The sequence below is a fragment of the Sinocyclocheilus rhinocerous genome, unplaced genomic scaffold, assembly GCF_001515625.1.
Source record: "Sinocyclocheilus rhinocerous isolate Xijiao unplaced genomic scaffold, SAMN03320098_v1.1 scaffold541, whole genome shotgun sequence".
NCBI classification, from domain to species: domain Eukaryota; kingdom Metazoa; phylum Chordata; class Actinopteri; order Cypriniformes; family Cyprinidae; genus Sinocyclocheilus; species Sinocyclocheilus rhinocerous.
Window position 1 is genome coordinate 904,475 of NW_015658519.1, and position 27,754 is coordinate 932,228.

Sequence of the window (27,754 nt, forward strand, 5' to 3'; positions counted from 1 at the left end):
CCCTCACAGTTGTCATGAAGGGCAAAATTAGCTATATAGACCAAAATAATTTTTTGAACCAGGCTGTAAACATGTTTTTTTCTGCTGTAAATTTGGGCATTTTAACATGGGGAGTCTATGGGATTGACTCCCTTTTGCAGCAAGCCTCTAGCGACCAGTTGACGAATTACAGTTTAAGTCACTTCCGTGTTGGCTTCACGAGAGAGAACGGGAGGTTGCCACTTGAATTGAGTGCAGAAATGAACGTGAGTATGAACTTACCTGACGCTGATATTACAATAGCCAGTCTTAACAGTTTACGTGATCTGGCTCTTGATTTTATTATTGCTATTTTTTATTATTTCTTTGCCGGGAGGCAAATATATCAAACACGCGTGCAGTAAGAGCCTCTACGGTAATTGACGTTGGCCAAAACACACAAGGAAACGCGTTGTGAAAAAAAATATCGCCGGCAATCACAGACATTCGCATTCGGACGGGATTAGTTTTCTCAGAGGATCACGGAGTTTTAGGGCTGGGTAAAAAATATCGATATCTCGATATTAATCAATTCTCTTTTTTACGGAACGATATCGAGGACCATTGACCCATCCAATATATCGCAATAAGCATTGTGCTTTGGTACTTTTATATGAAACAAAGTCTCCAAAGTCTCATTCTGTCCACCGTATTGCAGTATTCAAACAATAAATGCCGTTTTGCCACTGTTTAATGTGGAGTGACAGATCGCTGTAGCGCCTCAGTTCAACAGACGCGGCAGCGCGAGGTGCACATGAAGTGATCATCTCCTCCACATTAATACCAGCTTCAGCACAAAATAAACATGACTAAACATCCGAAGGCAAGTTAAAAGAAAGAGTACAACTTTACAATCCGTATCCTGTCTCATGTAATCGCTCAATCAGTGTTTCCTCTGTGCAAAGACGTCAATATAACGTCTTGTAAACAATGTCACATAATGTCACATTTACCTCAGAAAAACATATTCGGTGACCATAAACTCATTAGTCAGATAGAAAAATAAACTGTAGAGAGGGGCATTTTGCTAAATATATGCACCATATAACATATTCATTATTAAATTTTACTGTTCTTCAATGTTTAATTTATGTTTGAATAAATCCATAAAGTTTTTATGACAGCCACAATTATGTTTATTAAAAAAAACAAATTGAAGTAGAAATATTATTATGTAATTGTAACTTTATTATTTTAAAAACTTCATTAAGAGTAATTTTAACAAATCAGTCCATTTTAACCTTCAATATTATAGTAATGTAGTACCAACTGACTCTCATGTATATTTTACAGCATTAGTTGAGAGATTTTTTTCCTTGAGAAAATTTGGCATGTACTGTACCTGATATATATCCAAAATAATCGATATTAAATCGAATAGAATCAAATTGGTTATCGAATCGAATCACAAGCTTGTGAATGAGAATCGAATCGTGAAATTTGTGTCAAATCCCAGCCCTACTGAGTTTGCTGAAAAACAATAGGTAATTTGCTCTGGAATTATTACAGAGGTTGTGTGAGGAAAAACACAGACATGGCAGATTCGGACGGGATTAAAATCACCAAGTACGTCTGTGAAACACAAATTTCTCGAACCCCTGTAAAACTAGTCCCGTCCGAATAGGGCTTTAATCTAAAATGACATGTCCAGATTCTTAATAATGAAGCATAATTTCTACATTCATATTTTCAATGCTACATTCACAATGCAAATCCATTTAAGCAGCAGGCAAATGTCTCAGGCATGTAGGTCAAATCCCTACATCTACATAAGAAAAGCAGAGAGAAATATGCTAGTTAGTCGAATTAAACTAGTAGCAACTTACTTTTAGAAAGAAGGCACTAAAGCAACACTGATGAGCAATTATTTTACCTGCTCATGTTTCTAGGCCTAGCCGGAATCTGTGCCTGCAAAACTCCAGATTTCCACAGAATGGGAATACCCATCATTCACAATTCTACACATTTCTTGCCTCTTGTATTTTAAAATACTCAACACAGAATTCCATAGATTTTCCTTGGTCTGAATATAACTTGAAAGCAGAATCTAAATTGTCCGTATCTGCTCCTGTAATTCAACATTTCAAAGTACACCAAAACTTCTCTTGCATTCTCTTTTTAGTCAGCGAGCATCACAGATTGAATATGACAACTTCTTTTTAGTGTGCACTGCAGTGCTGGAGACTTTTAACTGTCCAAAAAAGGGACACAAAGAAGACATTGAAGCAAAAATCACCTGATGGAGTGGGAATGTGCAGATGAAGCTGAAAGCCCTACCTGATACATATAACTCTCCAGATTTGCCTGGTGAACTGCCAGGCCTCCAAACATACTATAATTTACTGCTTCCTGAGGGCATAAAAGAAGGAGGAGAAAGAGCTTGGGGAAAGTGCCAGAGAAACAGAGCAAAGACATTTTGGGAAAGGAGACACTCGATAACTAAGAGGGTACAAGGTAGCATCCACGTAGATGATCATGCTACACTTGTAAAACTAAAGGTTCCAGAAGAGGTTTACGCAGCAATGCTATAGAAAATCAATTTTAGTTTCCCCAAAGAACATAAGTGAACAGTTCTTAAAAGATCAATTTTTTAGTTTAAAGAACATGAATAACCTAAAATAAAAAAAATTTTATTATAAAGAACGAAAAGATTCTTCATGGAACCATTAATGGCAATAAAAAAAAAACTTAAATGTGTGTAAATGGCAAAAAAATGATCTTAAATTTGAAAAATCTCTGATGATTCACTGCAGAATTGCATTGCAGTAGACTGCTATCAAAAGCAAAATCCTTCTTTTCCATCCCCCCCCCCAAAAAAGTAAGAAAATTCACAGATGTTTATTACGAGAGATCTGAGGCCTGAGTCAACAAGCTAGCAGTCAGTCCCCAAAACAAAACAGGTTATGACAGCTCTTTAGCACAGATTAAGCAGGTTAGTCATTGATCAACACAGTAAAAGCAGCCAGTCTTACCCTGCGAGGAGGCTGTTGGCTCAGGTCTGGGAACAGCAGGAAGCGGTCTCTGAGAACGAGGCTGGCAGGACGGCACTGACATTTGCACAGGTCCCACATACTGCACGTACGTCCCTGGAAAGTCTCCCCTCTGTTTGGTTCGCTCGTTAAAGCCCAAGATCCAGTCGATGCATTCTGGGTGCTCCTCCTCTCCCTCTTTGATGCCCAGTGACAGCAGAGACGCTTTGTCGACCGTCAGGACATCACCAGGCTCAAGGTCAATGTCATCCTCCCAGTCCTTAGAGTAGGAGTACAGAGATCTGTACTGGAAGCCATCGGCAGCCATTTTCAGAGTATGAACTGACAGTCACCCCAGGCAGAAGAGCGTCGGACTGGGGATGAAACTTTGCGAGGGTGCGAATGATGTTGTACCGTGGGACGTTTGGTTAAAAGCTAAGCACTTCTGACCGGAGCTCATAAACAGGCATGCGCGGTAGCAACGGCTTAGACCTGACCACTTTTCTCAACTTGAACCCACGGTTCAACCAAATGATGGAACAGAGGAAATGCAGCATGCTCATTCAGGCTCCGGAAAAGAAATAAAGAATGAAGTCCTTCACAGATTTATTTTGCCAAATCAGCTGGTGTCGTCTTATAGCAGGTTGCTCAACATTCCCTCTCAAGATGTGATCCTCCCAGTGTAACATGATGACTGTATGGGAAAAAAAGACAAATATATTAAGAGTAAAACACTCACACAAAGTCTTTCTAAAAAGAATAACAATAAAATAATCACAACAACTTAACAGTCGAGCTTCAGCAAGGCTTTGCATAGTCCAGTTACAGCCTTCATCTCGGTCGAAGTATACATGACAGAATGCGTAGTAAAATATTCAAAGCATTAAATAAACGTTGTGCGTCACCTCTGTCTTTCAGAGAAAATGCAAAATGCCGAGGCCAATTGTAGTCCGATTAAACATGCTGGACAAAGACTTAGGTCTGTTAATCCGACTTCACAAAAACAGGTAGAATTTTAGTCGAACTGAAGTGTTTACATTTTAAAAATACAAATTTTTTTAACAATCTGACTGAAATCAAACTTTTATTAATGCACTAAACATGATGCACCTCATACATGCGTCATACGATTCGTAATTCGTAAGACCAGGTGAATTTTTAAACTCCATAGTCTTAAAGCAAACAAAACCCAAGGAACAACCTTACCTTACTTACCTTGAAACAATTAAAGCCAGAAATATCAAAGCCGTTAATGTCGCAGTTAGCAACCAAATATTTCAACTTCAACAAATAATCAAAAAGATAACTGCCTAAAAAAAAAAAAAAAGATGTTCACAATTGTTTTTGGGAATAGCATTCCTGAATGAGCACAGGTCACTTAAGTTTCAAAATAATCCAATATGACGTCCATATTATTCCAATTATTACAGTACGCAGTTGATATTAAGCACATTTGCAATATGCATCACTTACATGACGGAATGGCTAAACGTATAATTTTTTTCATGCGCATGCGCACCTTCGAACCAGGGGCTTATGCTCATATTCCAATAAAGTGGCATTTTACAGGATTGCCGACCCCATGGAAAGATTGCATTCTAATAAACAACATCAAAGTGTTCGCAGGCATCACAGGGCAACACTCACCCCACTTTGACCAGGCGCACTAGGGTCTCAGTCCAACATCCTCTGTGTGGAGAAGAGAGGTGCAAGCGCAGACACGTGGCACTGACATACCCAACCACAGCCCGCAATCCTCACACCACCGAAACACCCCCTCTGAAACACGTCATCCCCCTTTCCGCCTTTTCATCATTATAACTAAAGTATTTCATGTACTGAACTATACGACGGAGTTCATTCAAGAAAAAAGAAAAAGTCCATTCTGTGTCTGAGTGCTAAAACTAAAAGTTCTGCTGAGACAAATCCTCATCTTTACAGTCAAGCACACTGCTTAAACTGCAGGACGGCGGCTGACGGATTCGTACGCATCCTTTCCTCCCCTTTATTCAGTCTGAGCAGAGCAGTTTGCAAAACACTGTGACCAAGGCAGAGCACAAAATAATTAATGAATCGAGGCAGGAAACTCACTGTTGCTACAGAAGGGAAAACGTAATCCTGAACGAAAAAGTCAAATCCGAGTCTGAGTGCTAAAGCTAAAAGTTCTGCTGAGAGAAATCCTCATCTTTACAGTCAAGCACACAGCTTAAACTGCAGGACAGCGGCAGACGGATTCGTACGCATCCTTTCCTCCCCTTTATTCAGTCTGAGCAGAGCAGTTTGCAAAACACTGTGACCAAGGCAGAGCACAAAATAATTAATGAATCGAGGCAGGAAACTCACTGTTGCTACAGAAGGGAAAAGGTAATCCTGTATTCCTATTGGGCAGCATATGGCCATGTGCTCAAGAATCACCAGAGAAGCTGGGGCAAATCAAGCAAACGGTCTAATATTAGAAAATGTATCTAGGCAGTGATCAAACCCTAAACCTTTAAACTATACTGCTTCTCTGCAGTGGATAACTTTTTTTGCTCATTATAGGAATATGTTTATGCCTGTATGACATGTTTTAAGTATTCTGAATGAGAAACAAGCAAAGCAAAATCAAAATGTTTGTTGGGTGAGGCTTGTCTAAACAGGACTATGGCACATGATTAGGATCATTCAAACACAGGGAAAAGGACTGGATTCTGCTTGGGCTTTTACTGAGAAAACATGATCAGGATTCTCTGTCATATTGTGCATGTCTTCAGCCTCAGGCTACCAAGGTAGGAGTTTTAATCCATCCACGAGACCCGTCTTAGTTTTAAGAAATTAGGACAGTCACAGTATTTGTTGAGAAGGAAAACGATGAGCCTGTCTGAGTACGGGAAGCTTATGCAATATTTTTTTCCTCTCTCATTTCATTGGCCGAAGTACCTTGACTAATGCCCATGAGTCTGGTGACAGACAGTGTTCTCCAAACAATATGTCCTTTTAAAGCCTGGAGTGTGCAGGACTGAAGGAACGGCAAACAGAACATACCCTCTGGATATATGGCATGCAATGGTTCAGATAAGGACAATGTTGCTAATTAAAGTTAAAGTGGGTCTTTTTATTTTAAAATACTTTCTCAAGTTAATGTGCGGCCAACTATAAGTAAGCCATTACAGTTCATTCCCATGAAAAATGTAAACACTGTAGTGCTTTCAAAACATTGCTCTGTTTGTTTGAGCATCCTGATTAGCCCAACACAGCAACACTGGCTCAACCAATGGTGTAACTCTGGGGGCGGGACTACTCGCTTGGCAGATGAGAGAAAAATTATTGCTATCTTACATTTCTTAACTACTGTTACGTTGACAAGATGTTTGCACCTAAAATTTTGATTTGCACTGAACAGTTCCTATAATTTTTTTTACAATGTTACTTTACAAATTATTTAGAAGAGTAATCGGAAATCAAGATGAAACAAAAGCAGCAACAGATCTTTCATATTGTGAGATATATCCGAGTGTAACAAATTATTGAAAAGAAGAGGACTTGGTTCTATCAATCGGCTATTGATTGGATTTTGAAAAAAAATTTTAATAGAATTATGGATAAATAATTCGCAAGGCGCGGTCACAAACTTTAGGCAAAATTAAGCAGGTAAAGAAGGTCTATTGTCCGTTATCAATAAAGTGGCAATGCATTACTTCCAACCTAATCAGCTTTATATCGGTAATTTGCATGTTCAAAGTTTTCCAAACTTGAATCCAATGCGAAATATTTCCCCTCGAAATTTCAGATTGTGCATATTCCTATTCAGATGACTGCATTTTGCCATACAAAGGTAGATACCATTTACATTTAGTATAAAATATGATATTAGATAAGGCTGCAGCTTTATATCTATAACTTGTAATCTCAAAATAGCTAGGGTGAATTTTCATTTTCGTTTCATGCTGATTTTGAACAGAAATGTATCATTTAGTATATTACTTCTTCGCTTAGCTAAAGCAATATTAACGAGACGCAACGCACAGACTAATAAGGCCGTTTACACTTGGTATTAAGATGCGTTTTTGGTCGATCAGATCACAAGTGGACAACGCTAAATGAAAACGCATTCGACCGGATTAAAGACAGTGGAACGGAGCGACAGACATTTACCCTCCGGCTCCGGTTCCACTCCGGGTTTTACATTCCCCTCTCCTGGAACAATCCTGAGAGAAACTCGCTCTGAAACAAACTGGCTAACGTTATATCTCAAACGAACAGTGAAAAATCCTTGTGCTGTTATACTAAAATAATCAACACTACCACCATAACTAAACTAATCTAGAGCTAACTGCTGTATAAGGCGTCGAATATAAGCGGTGACTGACAAATGGACACTTTAAATTCAGAAGGGTCTAAATCTGATTTTAAAAATTGAGTTTGTGGCATAAATACTTCAGTACGTGCTCGAGTCATGTCACGCGCTGAAGCTTTTGCAGGCTGTTAATGTTAACTGTGTATCTGCTGCCTTTATCAGGCAAGGCGAACATGCTTCTGCATCATGCAGACCAAACGCATATCGGTCTGCACATTTCTGTCGCCCACTATATCCGCGATCTTAGCAAACGTCTTCTTCAAAATTTTGCTAAGAAATAAAACGTTGGCTTATCGTTAGAAGCAAAGAAGTCCGCGTTTTATATGTCGTAGCAGCACACTTCGCGTCTTTTCCACCATTTCCCCACATTTGGAGGCTGCTAGCTAGCCATCCTGTTTAGTAGAGTAAAGTAACGCAATGTGCAAAACTTGGGAAAACTTACCCGTGGCAAGTCATTGCAAAAGCGTTGACGGTTTTCTTTCGCGCGTGCAAATAAATGTGCGATAACTCTCGGCCGGACTCAGGTTTTCAACTCCCATCTACTCCCTCAGCAGAGTACAGGATTGATTTCTTTTTCCTTTTCATTCCGCACGAATCTTTTCAACTTGCCGAACTGCCATTTTCCAGCTCAGCGCAGCGCGGAGCAGGACAGGACTGCGTGAGAACTAGAGAAAGCGGCACGGAGAATAGCGGAATGAGCCGAAAACGTCCGAAAGACTAAATCTCGGTTAACACATGAAGCGTTCATCATTCCTGCACTCCCTATTGCGCCATCCTGCTGTGGTTAAGCGAGGTAGTGTAAAAACCCGTTCATAAAAAATGTAGACCTACAAGTGATAAAAAAATAAATAACCATCTCAAATTACGCTATTCTTTCAATTGCCTATTAGGCTTGTTTTATCATTTATCAGAGTACCGAGACATTTAAGTAATTTAACAATTTCAAACACTATTATTTTATGCAGCAGGCCAATGTCATTAAAATATATGGGATATATGTAACTCTATACAAAATATATAAAATGTAAAAGTTTGGGGACAGTAATTTTATTTTAAATAAATCAATGGTTTTATTCCTCAATGATTAAACTGATTAAAAGTGACAGACTTTTGTATTGTTACAATAAAATTATATTTCAGATAATGCTGTTCTTTTGAACTTTCTATTCATCAAAGAATCCTGAAAAAAAACAAGTCCACAAAAATATCGCGCAGCACAACTGTTCTAAACATTGATAATAAGAAATATTTATTGAGAATTAAATCAGCATATTAGAATGATTTCTGAAGGATCATGTGACACTGAAGACTGGAGTAATGATGCTGAAAATCTAGCTTTGTCATCACAGGAATAAATTATATTTTAAAATAGTTATTTTAAATTGCAATAATATTTCACAATATTACTGTTTTTACTATATTTTGATCATAAATAAATACAGCCTTGTTGAGCATAAACTTAATATGATTTTTAAAAAATCATACAGACCCCAAACTTTTAATTTGAATGGTAGTGTATTATAATAATTTCTGGAGGTAGTTAATATACCACAAGCCACTAGTGCTTAAGTATGAAAAACATGCATGGTCAAAGCACTGAAACCACTGAAATATGATTATCAGCAATTATGTACACATTTAATCATGGTTAAATCCAAACTTTACAAATACATTGAGCGTGAGTGGATTTAGTTGAGAGTCTAGGATCTTTTTGAGTCCATGGCTGTGGAAAGAACTGGATCAACTATACAAATTCAACTTAAAACAAAACACTACAGTACCATACAAAAGTAAATGAAAGTAGTATGTGAACTCAAGGAAATAGTGCCACACAAATCTGAAGTACAGAAGAAGAGAAAGACAAGTCAGACTGGGAGTGCAAGTATCTAAACTTCGTCTTCTGTCTCTTTAGTTTTGATTAATGAATGAGGAAGCAATCCAGTTTAAGCAAACCATTACATAGAAAGCTCATGTTACTCGTAACTGAATCATTTCAGTGTAACCAAACAAGCAGATGTCAAGACTTCAGAAGGCTATAGTGCGGATTTAAACTATGGCATTTATATAGGGTGCTCACAAAAACATGCCATACAGCTGTTGTGTGAATTCAAGAGAACAGACATTTCCACAAGTCAGACTACAAAACACTGAAAGACAGAGAGCCACCATTTGTTAAAGATTACATGTCAAATGATTTCAGTTGTACAACACTGCTAGAACACATACCGAATCCAACACATTATAAATAAAAAGTTGTCACCAAATTAGTATTCATAATCCATTTTGTTCTTTCTAAGTAATGAGAACAAGTATGCTCAGGTAAACATGATACTCTACAATGCCAACATTGGCCAAATGGCTTCTTACAAGTCATTGTTTAGGTGCTGGAATATTATTGGGTGTGACTGACTGAACACAAGACTGCATCCAAACTTGCAAAATGGCAAAAATAATATTAGTCAACATATAATAACTACATTTTGTTGACCGCTCAGACATTACATGACATTATATGACAATATTACTGATATTTATGAGGGATGAGAATGAAAAAACAACAGTAATTGAACCTCAGCAGGACCACATATGTGCAAATTCTCAGAAAGCGATCCTACTGTATGACCTTTCTATTCCCGTCTTTCAAAATCTACAAAAGTTCATTGTGCTACCTGGTAAAACAAATTTTTAAAGGTATAATCTACCCAAAAATTAAAATGCTGTCATCATTTACTCACGTCATAACAAACCAGTATGACTTTCTTTGGTGGAACACAAATGCCAGCAATATTTTAAAGCAATAGTACACCTAAAAATGAATTTTTTTTTCATAATTTCTCGCCCTCATGTTGTTCCACACCTGCATAAGTTCCTTTCTTATGTTGAACACAAAAGAAGATATTTTGAAAAATTTTGAAGAACCAAACAGTTGTTGGTCCCCTTTGACTTCCATAGTAGGGAAAGAAATACTATGGAAATCTATGGGGACCATCAACTGTTTGATTACCAGCATTCTTCAAAATATCTTCTTTTATGTTCAACATAAGAAAAACTCATACAGGTTTGGAACGAGTGAGTAAATGACAACATGTTTTGGGTGAACTATCCCTTTAAGATGGCTTTTGTCCATACAATGAAAGTCAATGGGGTCCAAAACAACACAGGCATTTTTTTATGTTCTACAGACGAATGTAAGTTTACAACAATATGAGGCTGAAAAAATGATGACAGAATTTTCTTTTATAGAAAACTATCAATTTAAAAGACAGTTTGGCAGTTGAATGACTTCTAACTTACGAAAATGACACTAAACAAAGACTCCCTAGTCCTGTCTTTTCTCTGATTATGATTTTAATGATAATGGAAGCACCCATACATCTGAGTCTCACAGTTTTTTGGACTTATCTAAGGCTAACAGTCATCCTCTGGTTTATTCTGTTCTTTTAGCTTGGATCCAAGCTTGTCGGTTTTCCTCGCTGAAGTCTCAGAGCTTCCCTCCGCCTGTGTTGTGCCGATCCATGCCGCTTTGAATCGTGGATGAGATGGCACTGGTGTAGATGTTGTGACCTCCTTGTCATTAGAGTCATCAAAGCTGACCTCCTGAACAGCTTCCTGCTTCTTAAATGAATCTCGTCTCTCAGACAAGTTTAGCTTCCTCATAACCGCACCGCCAGAGTCCCTTGCTCGTTGGCCAGCCAGGTACAACCCTTGTCTAGCATGGTCACCAACACACACAAAACCTGAGGCAATGTCACTAGTTTGTGACTCGAGTCCCTCAGCTTCACTCTGGGGAACTTCCACAGTGTGTCTTCGAGTGGAGAAGGCCTTTTTGTCTCCATGTTGGGCACCGGAGGGCCTCTCAGATGAATGAACCCTGTTCAGCAGTGGAGAACGAGGTGATTCTGCACTGCGGGGACACACCGTCTGTCTCACGATGGTCGGCGGGGACATCATCTTATTATGAAACGAGTGGAGGCTTTTAGGAGCTCCGGCGAGGGAAGATGGAGAACACTGTGGAGACAGAGGCTGTGAGGAGGGATTGCAGGCGAGGGGAGAGGGGGGAATACTGTTGGTGGACTTGCAGCGGCCTGCTTTGCTATAGCGGAGGCCAATCTTGGATCCCAAAACGTGAAGGGAACTTGGTCGACTTTGAGGGATGGGTGAATTCGGAGAGCTTGAGCAGGGTGAAGAACTCTGTGGAGAGTTTGAATCTGTGGAGAGAGTACAAACAATGCTAATCACTGACATACTACTTAAAGGGTTAGTTCACCCAAAAATGAAAATTCTGTCATTAATTACTCACCCTCATGTCGTTCCAAACCCATAAGACCTTTGTTCATCTTCGGAACACAAATTAAGATATTTTTGATAAAATCTGAGAGCTCTCTGACCCTCCGTAGACAGGAATGCAACTGAAATGTTCCCAGGTCCAGAAACGTAGCAAGGACATCGGTAAAATAGTTGTCCATGTGACATCAGTGGTTCAAACGTAATTTTACGAAGCTACGAGAATACTGTTTGTGTGCAAAAAAAAAGAATAATAATATAATTTATTCAACAATCCAGTTACCGTCTTCCGCCATTTTGGAGAGTACCCCAGAAAGTAATCAGCGTTGTTTACGTTCAGCAAGCGCGCAGCATGCGCGCGCTGTCTACTGAACGTAAACAACGTTGATTACGTTCTGGGGTACTCTCCAAAATGGCGGAAGACGGTAACTTGGGGAGAAGAATTGTTGAATAAATTATGTTATTGTTTTCTTTTCGCACAAAAAGTATTCTCGTAGCTTCGTCAAATTACGGTTGAACCACTGAACTATGGACTATTTTATCGATGTCCTTGCTACATTTCTGGACCTGGGAAAATTTCAGTTGCATTGCTGTCTACGGAGGGTCAGAGAGCTCTCAGATTTCATCAAAAATATCTTAATTTGTGTTCCGAAGATGAACGAAGGTCTTACGGGTTTGGAACAACATGAGGGTGAGTAATTAATGACAGATTTTCATTTTGGGTGAACTAACCCTTTAACAAATTAAAAATGAAATCATTTTTTTTATTTAAAAACAATTAATAAAAAACAATTTACAGTTTAGTGCTCTAATGCTCCTCCAAACAGTGTAAAAATTATATTTATTTTATATATACACTACGGTTCAAAAGTTTAGGACTGTTAACATTTTTTTATGTTTTTAAAACATTAAATGCGCACCAAGTCTGCATTCCTTTGATCAAAAATACAGCAAAATTATAATAAAACAATGTACTCTTAATGTATTATCAAATTTAATTATTCCTGTGACAACAAAGCTGAATTTTCAGCAGCCATTATTTCAGGCTTCAGTGTCACATGGATCCTTCAGAAATCATTCTGATATGCTAATTTGAATAGAAATTTCATAAGAACAGCATTTATTTGAAACCAAAATCTTCTGTGACATTATAAATGTCTTTTACGTTCACTTTTTCTCAGTTTTATGTGCCCTTGCTGAATGAAAGCATTCTTTTATTTCAAATCAACCCCAAACCTTTTGAACAGTAGTGTAGGTCAGTTTTTGTGGATAAGAGTATCCACAATAAAGTAAAAATCTAGTTTAAAACACATGTGCCAAGTTATATTAAATGAACTGTTTATATCAATGTTGGTTTCATATGCTTTTGAAAAACTTTCAAGAAAACTGAAATGTCAAGAAGTGTAACCAAGTAAAAAATAAATGTTTTGCATTAACTTAGACCTTGACCAGTACTTTGAAAAGTTTTAAAATACTTTTTAAGGCAAAAGTGTTTTTAAGCAAATATCATGAATTATTAGTTATTAATTCATAAATACTTTACAAACTGAACTAACCCTGCCTTGTCATAATAAAGGTCAAATTATCTGATTTAAAGACACTTATTGATGTTGACACACAATCTTGAGCGTCTGCAGGGATCCTCATATGATATCACTCAGTGAAAAAAAGTTTTTCAAACATTAATAAGCCATGGAACGGTTATGTTAAGAAATAAAACTACTTCTGCTACAAACCGAAGCAGATAAGACTGGATCTGACAGTGAGAGAGAGTCTTTGTCATACCACATGACAGGTCTGGAGCTGGGCTTCTGCACGGGGTGTTGGGCCCAGGAGACAGGCTCGGCGTTGGAGAGTCAGACAGGCTGTCGTTAGGTGAGTGCTGAAAACCCGCTGAGAAACTGCGACTGTTCTGAATCCCCGGACTGTGTTTGGGCAGGTTCTTCAAAAGGTTTCGCCGTTTGCTAGAAAAGTTGGGCTTAAATTAGATTTTGGGTTTCAATGAGTTTTAACTAGTTTAAAATGTTCCAGAAGACACTACATCTTTCCAACCTGTCTTGACCCTCTTTCCTTTTGCTCTTTTTACTGCGTCGTGCCATCTTCCCCTTTGAGCTGGTCTTTCTCGCAGGCCCGATTTTAATGGACGTATTCTCAAGAGGAGTCGTCTGCAGAGTCACTTTACTGCCACTCTACAAATGGAAAAATCAAGAGATCAAGCATCTATTCAAGTCCTTAATTAAAAAGCACATGGACTGCCTTTAACTCTAGATCTATTTGAGAATCTCACCTTCAGCAGAAGCTCCACCACATCGGTGTGCACCAGACCCTGGATACACTCTCCATTCACGTGAGTGATGAGGTCACCAGCCCTCAGCCCGGCCTCGTGAGCAGGACTGCTGTCTTCAACACTCTAGATCAACGGCGACACATAAAAGCGCATTTAAATGGGTCAAACCAAGAAAATGTTAGTACACTGGGTTCTGAGTATTGTTAACCATAGTGGGGAACCGAAATGAAATTATTTACTGAAACTGAAATAAAATTTTTCCTTTAGCCAAAAACATTTATGGCTTTCCCTGGGTAAAAAAAAAAAAAAAAGTAATGTTACATGACATTGTTTATATTGTATCTTTCTGCAGTTGAAACACTGATTGAGCAATTACATGAAACATTTCACTAAGTCGTACTGTTTCTTTCAATATACCTTCTAATGTTCATTTTTGTTTATTTCATGCTATAACTAGTAAGGAAAAAGAAGAGATGTTCAGTTCACATGTTGCTTGAACTGAGGCAATGAGTTTCAGTCAATGATTTCGGCCCGCCAAAGCTGTTTTGGCCAAAACCAAAAAAATTTTTTTTGGTGCATCACTAGTTAACCATGTTATAGAGTGGAGTGATTCACACTGCATCCATAATACCCACCCAGACCATGTGGTGCACCGTGTAGACATCAGTGTCGCCCATGTAGACCCGAATGGCACGGAGCGCAAAGCCGTACTTCCTCCCAGAGCTGTGGATGACCACAGGAGGACGAAGACTGCTTACGCTGAGAGAGAGGTCTCGGTTGGGGGAAGAATCCCGAGATGAAGGATTGGATGAGAGGGAGTGTGAAGACATGGGGCTTGTCTGGAGCCCACCAGGGATGTCATCTACAGCGATAATACATGATCATATATAAGAGAAATGCCTCATAATAGCTGCAATATCCACACATTGGTATTAAATATCTAACACAAAGTCATGTTTCGCTTTCATCTACGTCAATAAGCTCTCTGTTCCTCTCAACTGTCCATTGTTCTCTTGAAACCACCTGCTTCACTTGTTTATTGTTGTAGTCACATGAATTACAGTTGCCTTCAGTGTGATGGTATCACATGATGGTACAACGTCTACATGAGCACATCTGAGCTCACTGTACCTGCTGTGACGATGAGGGAAAGGCCAGATACGGATGCAGACTTGGGGACTTTGCATGTAAATGGTGAGCGTGGCTTCTCTGGGGTCTCCTGCTGGAGCCCGAGGCGACGCGGACCCTTGTGGTCCCTGCGATTAGTAGGTCTTGTTCCAGTGGAGTTACTGCGCAGACGAATTCGCCGGAGATTTGAGACAAGACCTTCTGAGAAAAAAACAAATACATAAGAAAACTCAAATTGAGAATGAGCATTTACAGACTGACCAAGTCACCCTTTAATTTGACCAAATATTAGATTAAAATATGCATAAAAACTGTTACCCTCATCCTCAGGAAAAGCAAAGTGTGGCATAGCCTCAAGGCTCTGAGTGCTGTTCAAAATTAGAGGACTAGTGCCCCTCTCAGGCTGAGAGGAACTGGATGATGCTCTCGGCCTCGGACTTGGACTGATTGAAAAGAAATATAACAAATTTTGACTTCAGGCAAATAAACAACATTTTGAAGACACGAGAATAAAAATACCTAGAATCATACAAAAATTATGACTGATTGAATATACACTTTGGACAAATTTTTATTGCTTGTAAAAAAAAAAAAACTGCATTATATCACTTTTCAAAAGTGGTATACTACATGATTGTCACCAGTGTTATGGTCCCACTTTATATTAGGTGGCCTTAACTACTATGTACTTACATTTAAATTAATCATTTGGTACAATGCACTTATTGTGTACATACATGTTTTTACATTGTACTTATATATTTTTAAATACCTATATGTAATTACATCTGTAATTAATTTCTTTAATTACATTTATAATTACACTGTTGACCAATCCCTTACACCTTAACCCACACTTAAACCTACCCAAATTTTTTGATGTAAGTACATAGTAGTTAAGGCCACCTAATAGTAGTTAAGGCCACCTAATATAAAGTGTGACCAGTGTTATTTTAGAATTATTTATGTACACTATTATAATTTTATTTTTGTATTTTTTAGTTTTGACTTCAATTTTAGTTCTATATTTATTTTGTCATTTCAATTAGATTTTTAAAAATATTTCTAAATAGATTTAATTTATTTTTAACTTTAGATTTCAGTTATTTTGTTATGTATTTCAATTTTTAAATATATGTTTATACTTTATTTCAATTAACAAAATAATTTTTTTAATGTTTTAGTTAACAATAGCAACACTGATGGTCACAAGAGATAATACATTTAAAAATTATAGTTGTAATTATTTGATCTTCTTATTCCATTGTGATAAATTAACCTGAAGTAGAGTGTATTGTATTGTATTGTTAAGGCTGGAATACACTACACAGCTTTTGCCCCAATATTCCCCCGATTTACAGTCTGGAGAAGTTGACGCTAGTTGCCAAAAGTCAAAGCCAGTCTGCAGATTTAAGTTCAAGTTTTTTTCAATTCAATTCAAGTTTATTTGTACAGCGCTTTTCACGATACAAATCATTGCAAAGCAACTTTACAGCAAATTAAGTTTCTACAATATTTAGTGGTAGCTTATCAGTGGTGACTGTCAGTCAATGTACATATGGCAGAAATGTACGGAAAAATCAATTAAAGACGTAATCAAACAGACGATGAACACTATTAACAGCAATTATTATATGACGCAATCAAACTTATAGCAAAATGTGGTAGTTCTGTATGTTGTTGACAGATTTGACAGAAAATCACATATTGTATGATGGTCACAGACTCTGATTTTTTAGCTTTAGTCTATGATTCCATCCAGTCAGAGGATCTCAAATACATTTGATATTTTTAGCCAATTTTAGGACGCATATTGTTTTCACTTGTCACCCATTTTCCCAGCAACAACAAGGCACATGTTTCTGCACGAGTTTGTTGTGATCGGAACAACTTTAAAGTCTGCTAGTGTGTGATCCTCAGTCGTTTAGTGTATGATGCCCAGTTTTTCCTTTGTGACGGTTTACAAAGTCAGTAAAAGCCCATTTCCACCGCAGCGCAGGAACTTTCCCCAGGAACTAGGGACTTTGGGCCGGTACTCGGTGTTTCCACCACGGGAACCAGGATCTAAATAAAGTTCCAGGTAAAAATTTGCCCCTCAGAAAGTCCCTGCTCACGAGGTAGTACTTTTTTAAAGGTCCGGAACTTTTGGGGGCGGGACTTGGGCGCTGAACATGCTGATTGGGTGAGTTCACGCAGCACTGCATTTCAACCACCATATATTCGCATAATTTTTAAAAATATTAATGTTATTGTGTCATGAAATGTAGTTTTAAAAGTATTTCAGGCGAGAATATAGTTGTTTAAAACTCAAATCTGCGGTTTATTTATAAAGACAGCGTCTATTTGAAAATGTGCGTCGCTGATTTCAGAGACATGAAGTCCACGCGATCAGCGGGCACTCAGTGCTCATGTTTCCCGACGAGAGCAGCCTCAACTTGGCTAGTCCTTCTGACATTTGCCACTGGCTCTGATGTCTCTGTAGTGGTTAAACATGAGATATAATTCCTTTGGGTAAATCTAACTGGTAATCTTTGGTCTTTATTCAATTATTCTATTGATCTATTAATATGTTAAAATGAAAATAAAAAAAGGCAATGCTGTTTGATATAATAATGTATGTACATTCCCTGAACTACATTTCTGCGGCTATTAATATGTTTACATGAAAACGAAAAGAGGCAGTGGTGTTTGATAACATATTCGTCTAAATACAGTGAGGAAAATTGCAGTAGCCAAGTCGAGCTGACTGACGTTTTCAAATACGCTGCTGTTCCATTTGCAGAATTACCGAACTTGCGTTCTCCCATCCCCGGGAGTTCACACTCCCAAGTTGAACTTGCGAAGTCCAAACTACCGAGGAACGCAAGCCCGACATTTGCGTACTTGGCATTGAGAAACGCACGCAGACCTACGTCACCAGACTATTTAGCCTAATCTTCACGGTACTTTAGACCATTATTGAAACGCAGACAGCAACAGGTCTGTGGAGAAAAAAGTTCCTGGGACAAATTGTTCCAGGTAATTTCAGTGGTAAAGCGGCTTAAGTGTATGTTGTCTAGCGTTTTAAAATCTATTCAGATTTTAAAAGTTGTGTAGTGTATTCCAGCCTTTAGCATTACAGCATTCCTTGCAAGCTTATCCAGGTATATACTCCAGAAATATTATGTAGTGGGATAGTATGCTCTTCTGTACATAGCCTAGTGCTTACCTGCCCCAGTGGGAATCCTGCTTCCTGTCGCTACTTGGAAGCTGTCTAGGGGTTTCTACTGGAGAGAGCATTGAATGACAGTCCCACCGGTCCTCCTTCTCCTCACTGCAGCTCCGCTCAGAGGACAGGCTCAAGTTGGAGGGAGAAGCCAGCTGCTCGGTGCTACTGTACACCTGATTCACATGACAAAAACAAGTCATGACCTGCTCCTTACTGTGTTAAATGCCTCAGTCTGCCTGACTGACAGGCATCACTAGAAGATAACATTGTGCACATTCAGCTATTTCACCTTGCTGAAGCGATGCGAGCAGGAAGAGAACTTGATCTCCTGATAAGATTCATCATCGTTGGTCTCATCATCCTCCTCAGAGTGATGGTAACGGTCAGAACGCGCTGGGCGGCAGATGCAAAGAAGGTTCAGTTGCATCTACATTATATTTATGATTCAGAAAAAGTCTTAAAATAGCAAGGGAGCCACCTACTGTCAAAGTAGCTTGTGTCTTCTTCAGTTTCAAGCTGTGGAATGAACTCTGCTTTCTGTCGTAACAGTCCACTCCAGTCCAGACCATGGAAGAAGATGTGATGTTTGACCTCTGCTGCCCCTCCTGTAGGTCATACCACACATGACATTATGGGGACTTTATCAAGTTCCTAAATTGCAGTGTTGTTATTGTTAACTAAAAACTGTTATGAAACAAATTTAGTTGCAATGGCAACATTTCTAGTTTTCATTTAAGCTTTTTAAGTACAAAAATTACTAAAACTGAAATTTAAGAAACAAAATTGAGCCTAAATATTAAAAAAAATCTATAAAAATGACTGAAACCTAAACATGAAAATGGAAACCATACAAAATATAAAATTAAAAGTTAATTCAAAATATTAATAATTACTATAATATCACATACATAATATTAAAATAAAACTGATAAATGGGCATTCATTAGGACTAAACTGGCAAAACACCCACCAGCTCCCAAGCGCTCTTTGGAACTCTGTCTCAGCAATTTTGTGATGAGGTCTTGAGACTCAAGAGGCAATGCATCATCACCCTCTGGCCACTCAATTTCATCTATGACGTGAGAGGGATGCAGACATATGCACACAACATTAGTATTAAGCAGAATTTTACATTGTTGTTAAGCACTGAAAGCATTTCAAAATACGGGCCCGTATCAAAAGAGACCACTTCCAAGTCTATGATATTCTGATGCTTAGATAAAGCTCAGATTCGATCTGCAATGTAGGGCAATGAGAACCTTTTACACTTGTTTTATCATCCAGTAGGCAGAAATCATTTCAATCATGATTGAATTCTCAGGGTTAGGGGTTAAAATCCCTTGATTCTTACCACTGACCACCTGGCCAAAGAGCTCTTCTGGTGTGTCTCCAAAGAAAGGCACACAGCCCACCAGGAACTCATACAGGATAATGCCCATGGCCCACCAATCCACAGGTTTTCCATAACCTTGTCTCAGGATCACCTCTGGTGCAATGTACTCTGGAGTGCCACAGACCTACAAAACAACAGAGAAAAAGTTCACCCAAAATGGAAAATGTTGTCATGATTTACTAACCCTCAAATTCTTCCACCCCTGTATTTTCTTTCTTCGGTGAAACACAAAATGTCAGAACAACCATTTACCATACAAAAAAGTGGTCATTTTTAATGGTACCATATCAGTAAAAGAAAAAAAAAATACAAGTTTGAACTTTTCTGAAGCCATAGTATAGCCCGACTAGAAACATAACCAATTTAACTCATTATTTGTTCAATATTACAATATTGCATGATACAATATTAATGAATAATGACAATAATGAAAGTTATTAAGGAAATTTAAGAAAGAAATCTAAGAAAATGTTGCCATTTTTGTCCTTTCAGGAACTTTGCCGTAATAAAATGAAAAACAAAATAATATGCCTAATTTAAATCATTATTTGCTCAAAGTCTTCCATTTCCATTACTTCTCAAATCTCATTTTAAATCACAGTTTTTTACCTTAAAGTAAAGTAAAATAAAACGTATGCTGCTCGGACATGTTGCCTAATATTGCCTTTTTTGTTTTATGGAAGAAAAGAAAAAAATAGGTGGTAGAAATAATGTGAATAAATTAAGACAAAACTAGTCCTTTAAATGTGAACACTTTAAACTAGTACAGTATTTGTGCTGAATGTACAGGTAGACTGACCTGTTTATCAATGAACTCTCTTGTGTCTTTCTCCATGTGTTCTTCATACAGGTTTGTGGTCATGTTCATTAAACCGATTTTAGACAGACCGAAGTCAGTCAGTTTAATGTGCCCCATTGACGTAATGAGCAAGCTGAAGACAGGAAACAAACCCAGTGAATGTGATATTTGCAGGATGTGGAGTCATGCATAACTGCGGGATTACATCATCGAGCAGCTCTTACTTGTCAGGTTTGAGATCCCTGTGCACGATGCCATAATTATGAAGATACTCTAATGCCAGAACAGTCTCTGCAAAGTACATTCTGGCCATGTCCACCGGCAAGGGACCCATATTCTTCAGCAAATTTGCACAGTCTCCACCTGCAAAGACAATTTCATATTAAAACATTACAGCTGCAGACTCACGACTGTATACACGAGGAATGACGCATGTGTGTGTCATAAGATTAGATCACGAAACATATTTGCAACAACACATCATTCTTCTGACTCACCCTCCACATACTCCATGACCATGCAGAGGTGCCGTCGTGTCTCAAAGGAGCAGAACATGCTGACCACAAAAGGGTTCTCTGCAAACGTCAGGATGTCTCGCTCCACAAACACCTGCTGGATCTGGTTCCTCAGGATCAAGTTCTGCCGGTTGATCTTCTTCATGGCAAACCTCTGCCGTGTCCCGCGATGCCTTACCAGGTACACGGCACTGCAAGTCAACACTCAAATCAGGATCAAAGCTGATTGATATTTTTAAGGCTGGAATACACTACAAAACTTTTCAAATCTCAACCGTTTTAAAATCCGACACTTGTTGACTGTAAATGGTTAGAGAAAGAATCTGGGCATCATATACTAAATGACTGAGGATTACACACAATATGATCCATTACAAACACAACAAACCAACACAGAAACATGTGCCTCGTTACGAGAAGACACAAGACTAATGAAAACAGTATGTGTACTAAAATCGGCTCAAAATATCAACCATGTTTAATATCTTCTGACGGGATGGGATCCTAGTCTAAAGTTAAAAACTGAGTGTCTTTGCCCATCATAACCTATGTCATTTTCTGTGAAATCTGTCATCTCCGACTGCCCAAAATCTGGAGACTTGATCTGACTTTCCACTACTAGAGTCGACCTCTCCAAAATGCAAACTGAGGGAAAACTCTAGACAAACGTTATATAGTGTATTCCAGCCTTTCGTCAACTGGTGACCTAAATTCATGTGATTCTAAAACAGTCTATTCCTTCTTTAAAGAATAAAGCAATAAATGTAAGCTCACCCATAAGCCCCATTGCTGATGAGCTTTATAGTCTCAAAGTCTCTTTCCAGAGGTTTTCTTCGAGGCGTTGTGGTTCCAAGACGATTCTAGGACACAAAATATGACACCGAAAACTCTCAAGAACAGAACAATACAACATCTATTTGACGGAAATTCAGATGTCACAAGTTAAAAAGATCATAAACTGGTCTAGATCATAAACAGTGTTTTTTTTTCTCCACAAATAACAGTTAAGTCAACTTAACATATATATGCATGTACACTTACCATTCAAATGTTTAAAGGGGTGCTATTATGCTTTTTCACTTTTTCAACTTTAGTTAGTCTGTAACGTTGCTGTTTGAGCATAAAAAAGATCTGCAAAGTTACAAAGTTCAAAGTCCACTTCAAAAGGAGATATTTTATTTAACAGAAATCACTTTTCAAAAACTACAATGAATGACTTGTTTGGACTACAACGCATATTTTCCGGGATTTGTGATATCACAAATATCGACGAATGGGACGAGGCCTGGTTGAGCTGCACTAGAGAAGGCAACAAGTGTTATCATCACTATGTCGGAGACGTGCTAGCTTTCCCAAGACAGATGAACTTAGAGTGGTTACAATCATCCGGGTTTAAATCGCGCTCAAATTGATTTGATTTTGACGCAATATTTACACTGAAGCTCGCAGCAGGCGGCTATGGTAAGGGGCATGACATTTCCCAACCAGGCGCCGAGTGCTGCCAATCACAACACACACTGGCCCAGCTAACCAATCACAACACATTTCAAATTTCAGAAGGCGGGCCATCATTTGATACAGGAACTATTCGAGCCGTTCATGCCAGACTGGGGAGAGAGGTGTTGTAATAATGTAAAATATGTGAAAAATAATGTGTTTTTCGAACAACCTAGTATGAGAGCCTGTTCTAGTACACCCCCAAAACAAAATCAAGACTTTGTAAAAGAGCATAATAGGACCCCTTTAAGGTCAGCAAGATTTTTTTTTCCAATTTAATAAAACCTTGCTAAATAAAGGTAAAGACATGTTACAAATGATTTCTGTTGAATACTGTTCTTTTGAACTGTCTATTCGTCAAAGAATCCTGAAAACATGCATCACAATTTCCACCAAAATATTAAGCACCAAAAAGGTTTTCAATATAAGAAATGTTTCTTGAGCAACAAATCAGCATATTAGAATGATTTATAAAGCACCATGTGGCACTGAAGACTTTAGTAATGATGCTGAAAATTCAGCTTTGCATCACAGTAATAAATTACATTTTAAAATACAGTAAAATAGAACACAATTATTTTAAATTGTAAAAACTATTTCAAAATATTGCTATTTTTACTGCATTTTTAATCAAATAGATGCAGCCTTGATGAGCATCTTTTAAAAACATCTTATGACCCAATGGTAGCACATTCAGATTTTACAACTGCTTTTAATGTGACCCATCCAATCTCAATTATAATGTACTACTATTCTGAGACAGTGTGAGAATATGAAGTTGTTTCGATGGCAGACTTGAGCAAAGTAAAATGAGATCAAATTAAAAGTTAATTTTAAATTTAAAAATTAAAGGTTTACTACACATGTATGTGTTGAATTTTCACCAATATTACTGCAATGCACATTTGCTATTTCATTTTACAGCTATGCAATTATTCTTTTGAAAAAGAGACTTCTGAAATAGTTTGCTCCTTGGCTGGGAAAGAAATTCTAAGCTTGAACCTCTTGGAAAGAAAAGTACGAGACCTCCAGCAGTGTAGAGAAACAATGAGCCATTTTAAGATTTTGTCAAGCTTTGATTTATTTTCTTACCTCTGCAGTGTCACCCAGTTCTCTTGGGCTGCCTGAGTTGTTGTGCTCAAGCTGTACCATGTCTGAACCCAAAGACAAGAGAAAACTCATTCACTTGTTTGCCTAAGGCTAACATTTAATTACCCTTTACAACATAGACAAAAACAAATAATTTAAGGGTGAGGTGTTAGATAAATCATAATTATACCCTCCAGGGGGTCTCGGGTGAGACCCAATTGGCTGATGATGTATCGGGGGATATCAGTCTTGATGCCCTGGCCAATTTTTGCATGGTCTTCTGCAACTTCAAGACGCTGATAAAACTCCTCAGGGTCAAACTCCTGATGGTTAACAGAAACATGGTGTGTCAGCATTATATAAATGGCATTAGATTGAGTCCCAGTCTTCACACTGTAATTAATTACAAAAGGTAGATTAATAGGCCACAGGTGGTTTTCAAAATGCTATGGAACCCTCAACATTCTGCTGAGATTTTATGTGTGGGATTTTATATATATATATATATATATATATATAGCGTTTGGCCTCGTTCTGTATCGCGTATCTTGTCAGTGTCTGCGCTTGCTTGGCCATTTGTTGTGGAGAAAATAAGGAAAGTGTGTTCAAGTGCCAGCAGAAAACAGTGTAAAGAAATACTCTTTGAGAGAAGCAGTCTTTATCAGCGAAGTTAAATGCAGCTCGTAAGTGTATTTACTTGTCTCATTAGTGTTTAGTGCAGTTGTCGTTGCTAGGAAACACTTGTTTTGTTTACTGTGTGGAGACGTGCTGATATCGCGTTTGGTCTCGTTCACACAAGGGATGGGTCACGATTTTTGAATATTCGATTAGTTGATTTAATTCCAGAATATCGAATAGGTTGTGCGATTATTGTCTTAAAAAATTTCCCCATGTTTTCCGTGCTGATGCAGTGGTGACGTGCTCATGTGGCGCTGACAATAATGCACCTAAAAGCTGTCAAAGACAACAGAAGAACATACTGTCTCACGCGCACACTGTAGACTTGCGTGGCATAAAAAAGACTTGCGTAGCATATAATGGTTACAGTAACTTGGGACGATGTCAAATAATTTGTGCGGACCACAAACCCCCCCGACTGGGTTAGAGGTGTGGCTGAATCCATATTCAGAAAGGCGTGGAAAACAAATAACGCGTTCTACGGAGCCACTAAAGGGACATGGTTAGCCGCTTGCTAGCGGTAGCCTGTTACATTACAGTAATTTAATTTATGCATTTAGCAGACGCTTTTATCCAAAGCAACTTACAGTGCATTCAGGCTATACATTTTTTACCAGTATGTGTGTTCCCTGGGAATCGAACCCACGACCTTTTACGCTGCTAACGCAATGCTCTACCACTGAGCCACAGGAACACAGTACATAACATTTCACTTACCACATAAACAGAATAAGGGGAGATGACTGATAGGATGATGGCGAATGATTTGCAGATCCTGAGCACCACTGACAAACATCTAATCTTGTAAAATGTGTGGTAATACTGCAGAGCAGTGTTGCCAACTAATTTTCAGGGGAAGTTGCTAAAGGAAGGTTGATTTGTTGCTAAAAGTTGCTAAATGATGTTGTGATGTCATTGCGGGATGACGTCATTACGTAATCACGACGCAAAATTGTGTCAAATCTCAGCAAAAAATATATTTTTTATATATGTTAATTTAGATTTGTTCTTAACAATATAAATGCATAATATAATATTAAAATATAAATAACTATTTTTAAATACATTGAATTATCGAAAACTTAGCCTACACATTTTTGAACGATTACAATTTAAGTTTTTTTATTATTATTATTATTATTATTATTAAACAAGTAAAACTACACCATTGTATTTTGTGTTTTCTGGTATAATGGATAACGGACAATGTCCTGGAAAATTACTGGCACCTTTTCCATTTTTCTACATGTTTTTCTTACAGTGTACTTACAGTTAGTTACTGTTAGTCACTGTAAGAAAAATATGTAGAAATATTGAAAAGGTGGGGGAAAAAATGGAAAACAACCTGCGATTGTTGATGAGTTAGTAACTAACTCATCAACAATCGCAGGTACAAGCTACTAACAGTGTCTCATAAATGAACAATAACAGTATTCAATTATTCAATTGATATTATTATTACTATTAACCTAAACAATTGCAAACAGCAGCTAACTTAATTCCTGTGATGAGTGTACTGCTAGGCATCTTTGGTTTCCTCTTTTTGTGTAATTTAAATAGTAAATTGTGCCTTTTTATCGTTTGAGTCACTTATCAAAAGTTGCTAAATAAATTTTAAAAATAGCTAAATTTGTTGCTAGGTGCTTTTGGAAGAAAAGTTGTTAGGGTAGTCTGAAAAGTTGCTAAATTTAGCAACAAAATTGCTAAGTTGGCAACACTGCTGCCGAGTGCTGCTCCGTATGTGATCGTGAATCTTGAAAGTGAAAGTAAAAAAACAAGGGCGCGTTCATATTTCAATGCCCCGCATATTAATAAAGACTCCTTGATGCCCGCAGTATACATACAGTATAATTACTAGGGTTGGGTATCGAAAACCGGTTCCATTTTAGAACCGGTTCCAAATTTTCAAGAACCGAGTATTCGATAAGACGCGTGCATTTCGATTCTGCTTAACGATTCCTGCGTTCGCATTTTAATGTGATTAAAAACAATTTAAGTGCAGGAACGGAAAGAACTTGTGCCCTGTTTGCGTGCAGCGCACATGAAGCGCAAGCGCGAGCACAGAGAACAAAGGTCACGGTACGGGTTCCCGGTTTGTGTCAGTTCTCGAACCGTTCTGTGTATTTCCACTGTAGAAAAGGTTGTTCCGGGCCGAAACTGACTTCTTTCATATTTGTCGACCAATATGCAGAAAACTACGTCAGTATATCATCATAAACACAGCCGTTTTTGTCTTACGTGAACGTAAACAGATGAGAAAGAAAACACACGTACAGTATTTTTAGATCTGCGTGCGTTTTATTATTATTATTATTATTAAACAAGTAAAACTACACATTCTGAACAATTATACTTTAAAGCAGTGTATTAGTAGTTAGTGTGCTACACTCTAAGAAAAGTCTGTAAAAAATAGTGCACAATCTACTATGTTAATATGAAGGAATTTTCTGTATTGATTTTTCCACAGGATTTTTTTACCTGCATTTTTAATTACGCATTGTATTTTGTGTTTTCTGGTATAATGGATAACGGACAATGTCCTGGAAAATTACTGGCACCTTTTCCATTTTTCTACATGTTTTTCTTACAGTGTACTTACAGTTAGTTACTGTTAGTCACTGTAAGAAAAATATGTAGAAATATTGAAAAGGTGGGGGAAAAAATGGAAAACAACCTGCGATTGTTGATGAGTTAGTAACTAACTCATCAACAATCGCAGGTACAAGCTACTAACAGTGTCTCATAAATGAACAATAACAGTATTCAATTATTCAATTGATATTATTATTACTATTAACCTAAACAATTGCAAACAGCAGCTAACTTAATTCCTGTGATGAGTGTACTGCTAGGCATCTTTGGTTTCCTCTTTTTGTGTAATTTAAATAGTAAATTGTGCCTTTTTATCGTTTGAGTCACTTATCAAAAGTTGCTAAATAAATTTTAAAAATAGCTAAATTTGTTGCTAGGTGCTTTTGGAAGAAAAGTTGTTAGGGTAGTCTGAAAAGTTGCTAAATTTAGCAACAAAATTGCTAAGTTGGCAACACTGCTGCCGAGTGCTGCTCCGTATGTGATCGTGAATCTTGAAAGTGAAAGTAAAAAAACAAGGGCGCGTTCATATTTCAATGCCCCGCATATTAATAAAGACTCCTTGATGCCCGCAGTATACATACAGTATAATTACTAGGGTTGGGTATCGAAAACCGGTTCCATTTTAGAACCGGTTCCAAATTTTCAAGAACCGAGTATTCGATAAGACGCGTGCATTTCGATTCTGCTTAACGATTCCTGCGTTCGCATTTTAATGTGATTAAAAACAATTTAAGTGCAGGAACGGAAAGAACTTGTGCCCTGTTTGCGTGCAGCGCACATGAAGCGCAAGCGCGAGCACAGAGAACAGAGGTCGCGGTACGGGTTCCCGGTTTGTGTCCGTTCTCGAACCGTTCCGTGTATTTCCACTGTAGAAAAGGTTGTTCCGGGCCGAAACTGACTTCTTTCATATTTGTCGACCAATATGCAGAAAACTACGTCAGTATATCATCATAAACACAGC

General features: G+C 38.0%; 2 protein-coding genes across 5 annotated transcripts in view; both read right to left on the reverse strand.

Annotated features, from left to right (window-relative positions):
- Positions 1 to 8,123, reverse strand: part of LOC107722495 (phosphatidylinositol 3-kinase regulatory subunit beta-like) — a 44,445-nt gene extending 36,322 nt beyond the window's left edge. The window contains exons 1-2 of the mRNA XM_016530861.1: positions 7,766 to 8,123; positions 2,991 to 3,681 (exon numbers count right to left, since the gene is read on the reverse strand). Coding sequence (XP_016386347.1) covers positions 2,991 to 3,315 — 325 coding nt within the window. The 5' untranslated portion in view covers positions 3,316 to 3,681; positions 7,766 to 8,123. The remainder of the gene's footprint in view (positions 1 to 2,990; positions 3,682 to 7,765) is intronic.
- A 2,320-nt stretch (positions 8,124 to 10,443) lies between these two features.
- The window catches only part of mast3a (microtubule associated serine/threonine kinase 3a), a 35,702-nt gene continuing 18,391 nt past the window's right edge, over positions 10,444 to 27,754 (reverse strand). For 3 of the 4 annotated variants that reach the window (XM_016530929.1, XM_016530928.1, XM_016530926.1), the window contains 18 exons: positions 23,714 to 23,846; positions 23,527 to 23,588; positions 21,712 to 21,797; positions 20,920 to 21,128; positions 20,647 to 20,785; positions 20,423 to 20,555; positions 19,582 to 19,747; positions 19,201 to 19,302; positions 18,713 to 18,835; positions 18,520 to 18,623; positions 18,231 to 18,403; positions 15,341 to 15,465; positions 15,026 to 15,223; positions 14,530 to 14,756; positions 13,895 to 14,017; positions 13,660 to 13,796; positions 13,393 to 13,571; positions 10,444 to 11,531 (listed from right to left, as the gene is read on the reverse strand). In XM_016530929.1, coding sequence (XP_016386415.1) covers positions 10,732 to 11,531; positions 13,393 to 13,571; positions 13,660 to 13,796; positions 13,895 to 14,017; positions 14,530 to 14,756; positions 15,026 to 15,223; positions 15,341 to 15,465; positions 18,231 to 18,403; positions 18,520 to 18,623; positions 18,713 to 18,835; positions 19,201 to 19,302; positions 19,582 to 19,747; positions 20,423 to 20,555; positions 20,647 to 20,785; positions 20,920 to 21,128; positions 21,712 to 21,797; positions 23,527 to 23,588; positions 23,714 to 23,846 — 3,219 coding nt within the window. In that variant the 3' untranslated portion in view covers positions 10,444 to 10,731. The remainder of the gene's footprint in view (positions 11,532 to 13,392; positions 13,572 to 13,659; positions 13,797 to 13,894; positions 14,018 to 14,529; positions 14,757 to 15,025; positions 15,224 to 15,340; positions 15,466 to 18,230; positions 18,404 to 18,519; positions 18,624 to 18,712; positions 18,836 to 19,200; positions 19,303 to 19,581; positions 19,748 to 20,422; positions 20,556 to 20,646; positions 20,786 to 20,919; positions 21,129 to 21,711; positions 21,798 to 23,526; positions 23,589 to 23,713; positions 23,847 to 27,754) is intronic. The other variant, XM_016530927.1, reaches the window with a different exon arrangement.